This window comes from Cervus canadensis, chromosome 5 (assembly GCF_019320065.1).
Source record: "Cervus canadensis isolate Bull #8, Minnesota chromosome 5, ASM1932006v1, whole genome shotgun sequence".
NCBI lineage: Eukaryota > Metazoa > Chordata > Mammalia > Artiodactyla > Cervidae > Cervus > Cervus canadensis.
Genome location: NC_057390.1, coordinates 91120868 through 91134080, shown reverse-complemented (window position 1 = coordinate 91134080; position 13213 = coordinate 91120868). Strand labels below are relative to the sequence as shown.

At 40.7% G+C, this 13213-nt stretch overlaps 1 protein-coding gene across 6 annotated transcripts in view; it reads left to right on the top strand.

Annotated features, from left to right (window-relative positions):
• Nucleotides 1-13213, top strand: part of SCAI (suppressor of cancer cell invasion) — a 121904-nt gene that overhangs the window by 46493 nt on the left and 62198 nt on the right. For all 6 annotated transcript variants that reach the window (XR_006269558.1, XR_006269557.1, XM_043469548.1 and 3 more), the window contains one exon: nt 11917-12048. Coding sequence is in view for 4 of the 6 variants with exons in the window: in XM_043469548.1 (XP_043325483.1) it covers nt 11917-12048 (132 nt within the window). In the remaining 2 variants the exon portion in view is untranslated. The remainder of the gene's footprint in view (nt 1-11916; nt 12049-13213) is intronic.

Below are 13213 nucleotides of genomic sequence, written 5' to 3'. Positions count from 1 at the left end.
ATGTTTTCTTCCAAATTGGGTTTTTTTGTTTCTAATGAGATCACATGTAATGGAAGAGCAGTAATTCTTCAAAGAAAGAGAAGTGGGTGCTGCGTAGGCCAAAACATAAGCTATCTGCCACAAACAGTTTTTTGTGAATTTTGTTTTTCTTTGAAGAATGTCTTAAACTATTTGGCAACGCCATGTAAAATAACGAAATACTTTATTTCTCTCTTTTGCTGTGTTCATTTTTCAAGTCGTCTTTTCATCTTTTTCAGTATTTCTCTGAGATTGCTTCCCGCCTTGGTGTGTTTGCTATAGCGGTGGCCTCTGGGGACGAGTGGAGGAAGCTACCTGCAGGGATCATTTAACTGGTGGTTAGCTTCTTGAGGGCTAGGAGCAAGTCTTACCTTACAACTTACCTTACCTAACAAGCAAGGTAACCTTTCTGCTTGTTGCCATTACCATGTCCTCAGTATTTGTTGGATGCTTGTTATTCATCTTGAGGGGTTGTGTCGATATTGATTGATGTATTACCGTTGAAACCATTTACAATGAAAAACTAAGTATGCTCATTTAGCTTCAACATATGTGCATGTTGACTATAGGTGACTCTGATTCAGTTATTCACCTTTGGTATCTGCAACTGTGGGCGGCTTCCATGCAAGGAGGTGAAGCAGGGAGGTAACTCAGTGGTAAAGAATCCACCTGCCAATGCAGGAAATGTGGGTTTGATCCCTGAATGGGAAGATCCCCAGGAGAAGGAAGTGGCAACCCACTCCAGTATTCTTGCCTGGGACACCCCATGGACAGAGGAGCATGGAGGTCTACAGCCTATCGGGTCACAAAAGAGTTGGACATGACTTAGCAGCTAAACAATAATGTGCATGTTGACTGTAGGTAACTCAAATTCAGGTATCTTGGATATCTGTGTCTGTGGGCGACCTCCATGTAAAGAGGCAAAGCACGGAGCTCTGCTTCCTCTGGCCACAGTCTCTGGTTTCTTTTAACACTTACTCATGGCATGACCATACGTCCTGGTTTGCCTGATGCAGTCTAAGTTTTTGTGCAGTCTTGATGTCGTCCCTTTTCATTCAGCAGGTTGTCCCAGTTTAGATGGTAAATTAAATGGTCATCCTATGATAAACGCATTTAATGTGTGCCTGGCTCTCTTTGGAACACTTTACTTACATGCATTCCACTTTAATCTTCATGAAATCCTGAAGAGGCAGATCCTATTTCATCCATGTTATACGTATGGAGAAGTTGGGGCATAAAGAGGTTGAATGACTTGGCTAATGTCATATAGCTCTGTTTGCGTACTTAGTGACAGAGCCAGGATTTGAGCGCAGGCTGTTCGGCACCAGTGTCCTGAACCATTCTGCTGTGTCGCCTCCATGCAGGACCCAGATATATCTTTGTAGAACACATGCTGATGTATCAGAAGTCAGTCTCCTGATAGTTAATCTGCATATCTTTAGATTAGAAGTCTGGTGAAGTGTTAGGGAATTTGAGGGATCTCCTTGTCTTCGCAATATACTTGTACCACTACACCAATCTGATTATAAACTTTTTCTCAGAAGCGTGGACATTTGCCTTCATTCTCTGGGTGCCAACTCTTTGGCATTCCTAGATGCTCATGTGATGAACAACTCCAGCTCTTGCAGATAATCTTAAGTCTCTGCAACAGTCACCTTTTTCTTTCTTTCTTCTGGTCATCTTGGGTATCTTAAATTTACACACACACACACACACACACACACACACCCCACACCACACCACACCACACCACACCCACAATACTTCCAGCACCCAGAACAGGGCCTGCCATATGACACACACCTGCCTTTGATCAGTTCATTTTCTGAAGTTGTGTGGGAACAATATTCAAAGCCCTTGCACAAGGTGCTTTGAGGAAAGAGATTTCAGACAGCAACTGCTTTCAAGTCCCTTACAATTTAGTATGTGTAGATGAATAACTGGTATATGGCAGCTGAGCTATAATATGAGAGTAATTTAGAGTTCAAAGAAAAAAACTTTCTGACAGTTTTAATCAGGAACATTTTGAGAAGATGGAGACACGTAAGTCAGTCTAATGACTTCTAAATTGGCTTTAAAAAAAAAAATTGCTGCATCCAGACCTGAAATTTGGCAAGAGTAGAGGGCTGTAGAAGAATAAGATTTGATCAGCCCAAATGAGAGGACTCGGATCAGTTTGACACTTGATCCTCTCACGGAAACCCTCAGTCAGCGGTGTTGCTCTGTTTTTATGACGTCACTATCATCATCATGGCACATAGACCCTCTAGGTGGGTTGGAAGCAGCAGGAACAGATGGAGCACCTCAGCAGCAAAGAATTTGATTTTCTTAAAAATATGGAAGCCTGGTGTTATTTGATTTTTTTTAAAAAAACCTTTTTAGTTTACTGTCTATTGATGTATACAAGATTTTTTTTCTTGAATAAAACCAGTCTTTTTATTTTAATATAATTGTATTTGCTTTTTTTTTTACTTGATGTCTTAATAAGAAAAATATTTCTATTTGAATAGAATTTCTCACAGTGGCGAGATAGGGCAATATTCATTATCCTTACTTTACAAGTGAGGAAACTGAAGTTAGGTTAAATTGTCAGCTGCATGACTTTGGGGAAAATGACACAATTGAGACTTGTATTTGTGTCTTCAGAGTCCAGATCCAGTATATCTATCACCCAGCCTCATTTTAACTTACTAGATTAAAATTTTTATCAAAATGAAGAACAACGAAAGTTGTGATTATCTCACATTATAACTCTTTGTTAATGAATGTCATTATAGAATCTAGTTCAACATAGTCTATTTCCATTTTTCAGTTGACAGGCATATTAACACTACTTTGATGATTGTAGATCCAATAAATTATACTGAAATGAAAGTCCTATAGGAGGAGCTTCAGGGGCTTCCTTGGAACCTATGTGCAGATTAGAAAAAGGCAGTCTTGGGAATTGCCTGGTGGTCCAGTGGTTAGGATTTGGGTGTGCTTTCACTGCTGGGGCCCGGGTTTGACCCCTAGCAGGAAACTAAGATGCCACAAGCCATGTGGCATGCCAAAAAGAAAGAAGAAAGCAGTCTCTCTTTAAATATGCTGTCTCGGTTTGTCATTAGTCTGGAAGAAGGGCCTGAGAAATTTGGTACCTGGGCATTTCTCTTACAGTTGTCTTTCTGGGTAGATGGGTCAGTCAGAAAAATGCATACTTGCACCTGCAGTGGGCGGGTTCAATGCCCACCGGATGCTGGACTTGGGAAATGAGTATCTGGATTTCAGTCTCTGCTCTGCTGCTTTTATGTAGTGATTGAAAAGCAGCAGCCATGAATCCTGTTTACATTTATCTATGAGGAGCTGGGGCTTCCCTGGTGGCTCAGATGGTAAAGAACCTGCCTATAATGCAGGAGACCTGCGTTCAGTTCCTGGGTCGGAAAGATCCCCTGGTGGGGGGCGTGGCAAACCACTCCAGTGTTCTTGCTTGGGGAATCCCACGGACACAAGACCTGGTGGGCTACAGTCCATGGGGTCTCAAAGAGTCAGACACCACTGAGTGACTAACGCAGACAAAGGGATGAGGAGCTGGTTTGGTGTGTGTGTGTGTGTGTTGAGCCTGGTGGGCTACAGTCCTTGGGGTCTCAAAGAGTCAAACACGACTGAGCGACTAACAAAGTGATGAGGAACTGGTTTGGTGTGTGTGTGTGTGTGTGTGTGTGTTGCACAGACAGGCCCTCTTGCTGTTCCTGAGTGTGTGTATGTGTGTGTGTGTGTGTTGCACAGACAGGCCCTCTTGCTGTTCCTGACTCTGTGTGTGTGTGTGTGTTGCACAGACAGGCCCTCTTGCTGTTCCTGAGTGTGTGTGTGTGTGTGTGTGTGTGTGTGGTGCACAGACAGGCCCTCTTGCTGTTCCTGAGTGTGTATGTGTGTGTGTGTGTGGTGCACAGACAGGCCCTCTTGCTGTTCCTGAGTGTGTGTGTGTGTGTGTGTGTGTGTTGCACAGACAGGCCCTCTTGCTGTTCCTGACTGTGTGTGCGTGTGTGTGTGTGTTGCACAGACAGGCCCTCTTGCTGTTCCTGAGTGTGTGTGTGTGTGTGTGTGTGTGTTGCACAGACAGGCCCTCTTGCTGTTCTTTCCTGACTGTGTGTGCGTGTGTGTGTGCTTTTGTCGGGTGCACCAGACAGGCCCTCTTGCTGTCCTGAACTGTGTGGTGTGTGTGTGTGTCTTGTGGTGCACAGACAGGCCCTCTCCCTTGTAGTTGCTGTTCCTCTGTTGTGTGTGTGCTTGTGTGTGTGGTGCACAGACAGGCCCTCTTGCATGTTCCTACCTTGTGTGTGTGTGTGTGCTAAGGGTTGAGTCGTTGCACAGACAGGCCTTCTTGATGTTCCTGACTGGGTGTGTTGTGTGTGTGGTGTGTGTCTTTGCTGTGTGGATAGCACAGACAGGCCCTCTGCTGTTCTGAGTGTGTGTGTGTTGTGTGTGTTGCACAGGACCAGGCCCTCTGCTCTGTTCCTTACTGCTCGTGTGTGCTGTTCATTTTGTGCTGGTGTTGCACAGACAGGCCCTCTGCTGTGTTCCTGACTGTGTATGTGTGTGTAGTGATGTGTGTGATGTGTGGTGCTATGTGCCTGCACAGACAGGCCCTCTTGCTGTTCCTGACTGTGTGTGTGTGTGTTGTGTGTTGTGTTGGCACAGACAGGCCCTCTTGCTGTTCCTGAGAGTGTGTGTGTGTGTGTGTGTGTGTGTGTTGCACAGACAGGCCCTCTTGCTGTTCCTGACTGTGTGTGTGTGTGTGTGTGGTGCACAGACAGGCCCTCTTGCTGTTCCTGTGTGTGTGTGTGTGTGTGTGTGTGGTGCACAGACAGGCCCTCTTGCTGTTCCTGTGTGTGTGTGTGTGTGTGTGGTGCACAGACAGGCCCTCTTGCTGTTCCTGAGTCCCCCAGTACATTCCTGCCTCAGCACCTTTGCTGCTCCCTCCCCCGGGACCTGAACCTCCCTGATCCTCACTTGGTGCATGCTGTCACTTTATCTGAGTCTCCCTTCTCGTGTTACCTCCTCAGAGGTCATCTCACCTACTCCAACTAAAGTATCCCCCCCACCATCACACTCTCCATTGTGTTTTCCTCAAGTTCTTCTCAGCCACTTGTTGATAGTTGTTCTTTCTAGATGGCTGCCTGAGCGACTTTTGTTAGTAATGTCTCCACTTTTAATACACTGTCTAAGCTTGTCATAGCTTTCTTTCCAAGGAGCAAGCGTCTTTTAATATCATGGTTGCAGTCACTGTCCACAGTGATTTTGGAGCCCAAGAAAATAAAATGTCCCTGCTTCTACTTTTTCCCTTTTCAAAAATCTAGGAATTACACTCATTCTTTGATGTGATGATCAGATAACCAAAGTCATAACTCAGTAAAGTTGTAACGTATTTATTTTGTATATATATCTCCAATTATTGCTGAAAGAAACAATAACTTCCTCTTTTGTTGAAAAGTTTATTATTTTCTTTCTTCTGTTTCCACCTTATTGCAGGTAAAACATGCAGTTTAGGAAAGCAAAATTGTTACAGTATAAATCACCAGTATCTTTTGATGTTTTTAAAAAATTCTTCAAATTACAATACAGATCAGGTAGACATGACTAACATTTGCTTGTCTAACAGTCTTCTCTCAGAATATGCTGAGATGTTGGGTTTTGGGTTGCCTCATGATTTCTGTAGTACCCATTTTAGCTTCCTACCTCCATGACCTTTGACTCCTGCCAGCTTTGTGATTAAGAAGGAAAAGTCTGTGTGGCCTGCACTTCTTTACCTATTGAATAGGAGTAGGACCCTGGTTAGGAGTAGTACCTTCATCAGTGAGTGAGACTCTTGCCTGAATGTCTTGTCCCTCTTGAGTTTTTGTGTTGTGAATAAATGACCCTTTACATCAAGCTACGTTGTATCTGACTGCTGCCTCTGTGGGTTTTCCACCCAAGACACTTTTTATGATTTATTAGCTTCAGGCTGCTTCAAGTTGTATTTCCTGACATCATTCTCCAGGGTACAAATATTTGTTTCTTTCATTTTGTATAGTTTTGTGTTTCTTGCCCCATTAGCTTCACAAATAATTTTTTGCATGTATCTTGTTGATCATTGTTCTTTTTAGACGGTCGCCTGAGCTACTGAATTCCTTTCCTTTTTGTTAGGCTGTGTGCTGTGTCCCAGTTAAATAAGTACTGGAATTTTCGTATGTGTACGTATTAGGTAAACACTTCTGTTTCTTTGCATTTGGTAGGCAAAATGATATCTTTATAGCCTCCTGGACAATATCTTAGAAATTGTCTTCCGGTTCTGTGTAAGTGTATCACCACTGTTCCATGCCCTCACTCCTTTGGCTTTTTTTCTTAACCTCTTTGCCCTCAGTTCATCCAATTTCTATCTTTACTGAACCATGAGAAGCTTGGTACCTGGGCATTTCTCTTATAGTTGTTATTATAGCTTAGAACATAACTGCAATCACATGTTGGAATAAGTCAGAAAAAATAGTTCTCAGAAAGTAATTTGTATATAATTTAGGATATTTTTCTGCTCTTTTTGATAGATGAAGGTGCTTTGCACCCCTGATTCCTATTATATTTAGGGATGCAGTCTGCACCAAGCTTCTTGTTCCTTTTTCATTGAATATAGCAAAACCATCATCCTCGCCCCCACATAAATGTATTCAACATTTATTTGTACTTGGTATTTTTCAATTTATACTCTGTTTTGAGTGGATTTGTAACAATTTTACAAGTAACAATTTTAAAGTACATTATAATTCACAGGGCAGTCATATCCATTAGTTCATTTTATTGTCCAACAGCTTTATGAGGAAGCAGTTATTAATATTCCATTTTTATAGCCGAGAAAACATATGTGCGTTTGTTTTCTCAAACATCAGAAAAATACTGATGCTTAATTATATAGCCATTTCCTCTCTTTTACCTTCTTAAAAAATCTGAATGCATAAGAAAATGATCTCTTTCCTACCAGGTAATTTCTATAAGTATCTTCTCTACTTTGTCAGAATGAATCTTTTTATTTTATTTTGGTTTCACTTCCTGTGTCCTTCCATTCTCCTTTGGGCCTGTGTCCCTTTTAAGTCTAATCACAGGGCCATTTCCTATCTTTTTGAAACATCACTAAGCTGCAGAATAATAATGATGGTGATGTTATACTTTATATAGTGTTTTCAGACTTCTTTCACACCTGTCTTTCACAACAGCTATCTGAGATAGGCAGAACAAGTGTAAATTGCTTGTTTTTATGGATTAAAAACCTGCAACTCAAAGTGTTAGCTAAAGTTACTTGTGTGTTTACAATCACAAAACTAGGAAGTGTTTGGAACAGGAATGCCTCTTTTGTCTGAGCCTGGGGCCCTTCCACTGCTGTTGCTTCCTGTTATAATATATTCCTGTCATTTTCTCTCTGCATTTCCTTCATGCTTTTGTATTGCCCACCATTTACTTAGAGTGAAATCCAGAGTAGCAGTTTCTCATGTAGCTTTGTTAAGACTTCCTATAAAAAGAAATTTTAAACAAAGCAGGTCCCTAATTTGCCAGATGCTCTGTACTTAGGTCTTTGAGCATCTGGCTGTTTTGCTCCTGTGCCCATGTGGTCATATGTTAGGACTGTGCTGTGTAGGGATTGGTGTCCCAGGACTGCTGTAACAAACTACCTCCAGACCACGTGGCTTAAAACAAGAGGCACTTGTGCCCTCACACCGCAGGAGGCCATCAGTCCAAAATCAGGGTATTGGCAAAATAGGTTCCTTTGTAGAAGCTCAGAGGGAGAATCTGTACCATGCCTCCTGCCTCACTTCTGGTGAATCCCTGGCTTGTATTCAGTCAGTTCAGTCACTCAGTCGTGTCCGACTCTGCGACCCCGCGGACTGCAGCACGCCAGGCTTCCCTGTCCATCACCAACTTGGGGAGCCTGCTCAAACTTGAGTACATCGAGTCAGTGATGCCATCCAACCGTCTCATCCTCTGTTGCCCTCTTCTCCTCCCGCCTTCAATCTTTCCCAGCATCAGGGTCTTTTCAGATGAGTCAGTTCTTCGCGTTAGGTGGCCAAAGTATTGGAGTTTCAGCTTCAGCATCAGCCCTTCCAATGAATATTGAGGACTGAGTTCTTTTAGAATTGACTGGTTTGATCTCCTTGCAGTCCAAGGGACTCTCAAGAGTCTTCTCCAACACCTCAGTTCAGAAGCATCAGTTCTTCAGTTTGTATTAATAGCTGTGTAATTCCAGTCTGTGTCTCTTTCTTCATTTGGCTCTCTTCCCTCTGTCTGTGACTCTGCATGGCATTCTCCTCTCTGTGAGTGTCTACCTCTGCATCTCTTTTCCTCAGCTTATAAAAACACCAGCCATACTGGATAAAGGGCTCGCTCTGTTCCAGTAGGACCTCATGTTAACTCACATCTTCATTGTATCTCCAAACACACTGTTTTCAAATAAGTTCACATTGACAGGCACAAGGGGTGAGAACTTCAACATATCTTTGGTTGGTGGCACAATTCAGCCCATAACAAAATATGTCCTTTTCTTTGTTTCTGCTTTTATTGTTACCCATGTGGTATGTTTATACATATGCTTCCATAAATGTTTATAGAACTACCCTTATTTACAGATTACCATATGGATTTTCTCTCCCATAATTGATATAGATATGTATATATTTCATTCATAAGTCTGAATTTGCCATCTACTTTGTAGTAAACCAGGGAAATTGTGCTCAATACTTTATATTAAAATTTCACTTATCCATGGTCTCTTAATATCACAGACATTGGAGACAGTGAAAACTGGTTTATATCATATGGACTTTGTCTTATAATTTTGCTCTTTTGTATTGCTCTTCTATTAACCCTTGGTGTCAAGATTGTGTTAGCTTTATTAAGATGAATGCTGGAAGGGAAGTATCTTCAGTGTTACATTTTTTAAGCATTTGATGAAACTTACTTTTGAAACCACCTGAGTCAGGTGTTTGTGCTCCTTCTTCCTTTTCTTATGCATAATAAATGTATGGCTCCGTGAATTTTCAGTGTTCACTCCAGGTTAAGAAATAAAATATCTTTAGCATCCCTCTTATTTCCTCCCTCCTTGCTAAAAGTAACCACTCTCGATCAGTGTGTCAGTACCTTAATTCTAGTTTTATCTGTTTTGTGCCTTGTGTATTGGAGTCGTATGATATGTGTTCTTTTGGGTTTGCTGCTTTTCACTCAACGTTATGCTGGATCCATCTATATTATTGCAAGTGGTTGTAGTGTGTTCATTTTCATTATTCTCTAGTCTGTATAGCCAGTCTGTCATGCATTAGAAGGGCCTTCTCTCTCTCTGAAAACATGCAAACCACACACAGGATGTGATTAAGGAAAGACCAGAAATAGGTCTCTCCTTTTAAAAATCCGTTAGTTCACTGGTACCTCCAGCTTCAATCCCCAGTGTTTGTTGTAACCTTTTCCCTTCCCGTGTTTGTGTTTCCTTTGTCTTACAGAGAGAACTCTGGGTTCCCCTTTTCCCTGATAGATTTTCTTTTCTTTTTTCTTTGTAAATTTTATTTATCTGGCTGTGTTGGAGCTCAGTGGCAGCACGAGGGACCTTTGTTGCATCACGTGGGATCTTTTGTTATGGCTTCCCTGGGCTCTCTGGTTGCAGCAATGGGGCTTAGTTGCTTCACAGCCTGTGGGACCTTAGTTCTCCCAAGGATTGAACCATTGTCCTCTGCATTGCAACTCAGATAGTTAACCTCTGGACCGCCAGGGAAGTCCCTAGATTTTCTTGTTTGATGAATCCCCTGTGTACGACAAATGTCTTTCCACCTTTGAACTCTTCCATGTGGAGAGGCCCTCCTCACCCTGCTCGGGGCTGTCATTCCCCCGGCCAGTCCCCCCTTGCGGTAACGCTCCTCAGTGCTCCCAGGCTCCATCATCCCGTGCAGTCCGGCACTTGGATGGATGTGGGTGGTCTCCTCACAGTCTCTGCTCTGATGCCCAGCAGACCAGCCTCTGCGCGCTCATCTGCTGTCCTATGCCCTACCTCAGGCTGTAGGACTGGACCGTCTGGGAATGAGAGAGGGCCTCTCTAGATTCTTAAGTTTCACTTTAATGTTTCTGGCTGTGGGTTTTTTCCTTTCTTTCTTTCTTCAAGTCCTTTTCGTTTGAGGTCGTATATTTTCTCTAATTCTGGGAAGTTTATAGAAGTTTATCTCTGCAAGTATTTCATCACCTTCATATACTTTTTTCTCTTCTATATATTCTGTGATGTGGATGTTGATTCCTTCATTTCTCTATTCCTTATCTCTTTAATTTAATTTTGTGTATGTTACCTCTCCTGATGTCTTCTAGCAGAGTAGAAGACATGGTAGTGTCTTAGCTTATTAATTTAAATGTCTTGTTTTAGCTTATTAATTTGTTCAGCTGTATCCTTTCTGCTCTTCAATCTATCCATCTCTTAAGTTTATTTCCTTGGTTATATTTTTTCATACACAGTATTTTTATTTGCTTCATTGTGATATTTTCTTCTTGCTTTGTATCTAATAGCTTTTCCTATTGAATTTATTTTGAACTTTTATTTTCTGATTTTCTCTTGTGAACTCCTGTGTCCTGGGGATAATAGACACCTTAGCTCATGAACTCTGTGAGGAGGGGTGGAGAAAGTCCAGTTTGTGCCTCATTTGTGCATCATCTTCTGGGTTTAAAGAGTGAAGCCAGGGTAGGGGAGTCGCTTGGGGGAGATGACTTACCCAGGGCACTATAGTGTGGAATCCCTTCCCAGATGCTGCACTTTTCCGGGTCTGTTTCCCTTTGTTAAGACCACCCAGTGCATGGAGTGTAGAAAGAGGTGGTGGGAAGAGGAAACTTGTGAACATGTAGGGACCACCCAGTGACATCCACAAGGTTCTAAACTGCTTTTCCACCAGCTGACTCGACTGCCACCCACATGTTACCCTGCAGCCCCTGGACAGATCCGGGCTTGCTGACAGTTTTCCTGCCTTGCAGCCACAGTTGTCTGAGCCTGTTGGAGGGAAAAATATTTGCCAAAATAACTGTACCACACCCTAACTCCCATCTCTGGTGTCTGGTCCTTGTCTTCCCTGTCTATTTTTTCACTCTGTACTGGGACCGAATTTCCCTTTGTTGTCCCAGGAATTTCTATGTGTGAACACAAATGATTTTTTTTTCTTTAAAATAGGTTCATGCTATATATATGATCTAGCAACTTGCTGTTTTTAAAATGGCTACATGATAGATTACACAGGAAGATAGCTTGGATTCAATAGTAAATAGCTTTAAAATATATGTATGTGTAAGAGTATGTGTGTGTGTCTGGTTTTATATCCCTTTTATAATGAACTATGTATATATTATTGCCTTATCATCTTAAGTATAATTGTAAGTTAGTGATAGGATATAGAGTGTAGTCATTCATGTTCTGTGACGTACTTAGCCATTTCCCTCTTTTTTTTTTTTTTTTTTAGTTTCTTAATAGCTTTTAAATATTATGATACTGAAATAAACCTGTTGTAAACAAAGGGTTTTCCTTTCGTATTAATAGGATTTTTTTCCAGGATGAATTACAGAATGGATCAAATAGATAAATAGGTTAAAGGATTTTTTTATTCTTAACCATGTAAAGCAGTGCCTGAAACATGTTAGGCATTCAAATAGTGTTTATTGGATGGAACAATATTATAAAAACTGCTTTTTAGTATGGATGTACCAGTTTTGATTCCCATACACAAGATGAGATTGTCTGTTCTGCACCATCCTGTAATTTTTGGATGGTTTGATTGTAATCAGAAGATGTTTCTATCTTTTAAAAAAACTGCTATCAGATAATACAGATAAGGTCTATTTCTCTTTTATTTTTGCCTGCTCAATAAATGGACACATGTTTTCTTGCAGAACTGAATTTGCTCTTAAAGAAATCATGTCCTCTGGCGGTGCTGAAGATGACATCCCACAGGGAGAGAGGAAAACAGTGACAGATTTTTGTTACCTTCTGGATAAGTCTAAGCAACTGTTCAATGGGTTGAGGTCAGTGGACTCTTGATGCCTTAAACTTTTTATCTAGTTCTGTATCTTTTTTTCCCCATGGCTGATGTGTGGTAAGTGTCTGAAATTTATGGATAAAATGTTATATAAATATCTGTACTAGAAATAATCATGTTTTTTGTTGTTGTTGTTTCATTCTCAAATGAAAGAACAATAGGAGAAGAGTATATCTTATATTGTTTTACTCAAATTGAGTGAGCTATTTTTTAAGATGGTTTTGTGTACATTATTCCACATGATACCTGTTTTACATCTGATTTTACACTTTGTAATATCTAAGGAGCCTGGGATGCATACACAAGTGAACCTGGGGCCTCTCTTTCTGTTACATCTTTTCTGTGTACTTGGTTATTTGCTTACTTGTTTTATCCTTTCTTTTTCTTAAGATAAGGTATCTAAAGTAATGATGGAGTTTTTTCAAGATGGTGTCGTTCTTTAGTTGTGCATACCCTGACTAGTAGCAGAAGCTATATGCACTTTTGTCAAAATGTGTCTTTGATTGTGTATTCTTGTGGGTGTCAGGTAAATAATTTTGTACCATTTTATATTATTTAAACTGTTTAGCCATATTTTCAATTCATGAGATTCTTAAGATACTGATTTACTTCAGACTTAAAGCTTCATTCTATAGGTAAGATACTAAGGATAAACAGTTGTGGGGGTTTTTTTGGAAACTTCATATGGGAGTGAATAATTATAAAGATAATGAGTTATTTTTGTTTAATTATTTTTTGTTGAAGTATAGTTGATTTACAGTGTATTTAGTGAGTTATTTTTAATTTGCAGTTTATTTCTGGATAAAAATGCTATCTTCTTTTCACATACTTTATAATTGTATTCTGCTATTTGGAATTGTACTGGAGAAGTTTATTTTAAAGAATTTACCTTTAAAAAACATTTACAGTCAAAAAGATAATACAGGGTCATCAAATGAGTCCTCCATGACCACTCTGTCTAAAGCTCTGCTTTCAATTGCCCTCTCATCTCTGTATTCATTTAATCTTCTACATAAAAATCATCACTACCTCAAGTTACCTTATTTATTGCTTAAGATTTTTCTACATTAAAATGAAATGTCCCTAGGAACAGTACCCTGTGTGTCACTGTTTCTCTACTACCTAAGCCAGGGTTTTGCCCGTTACAGGTG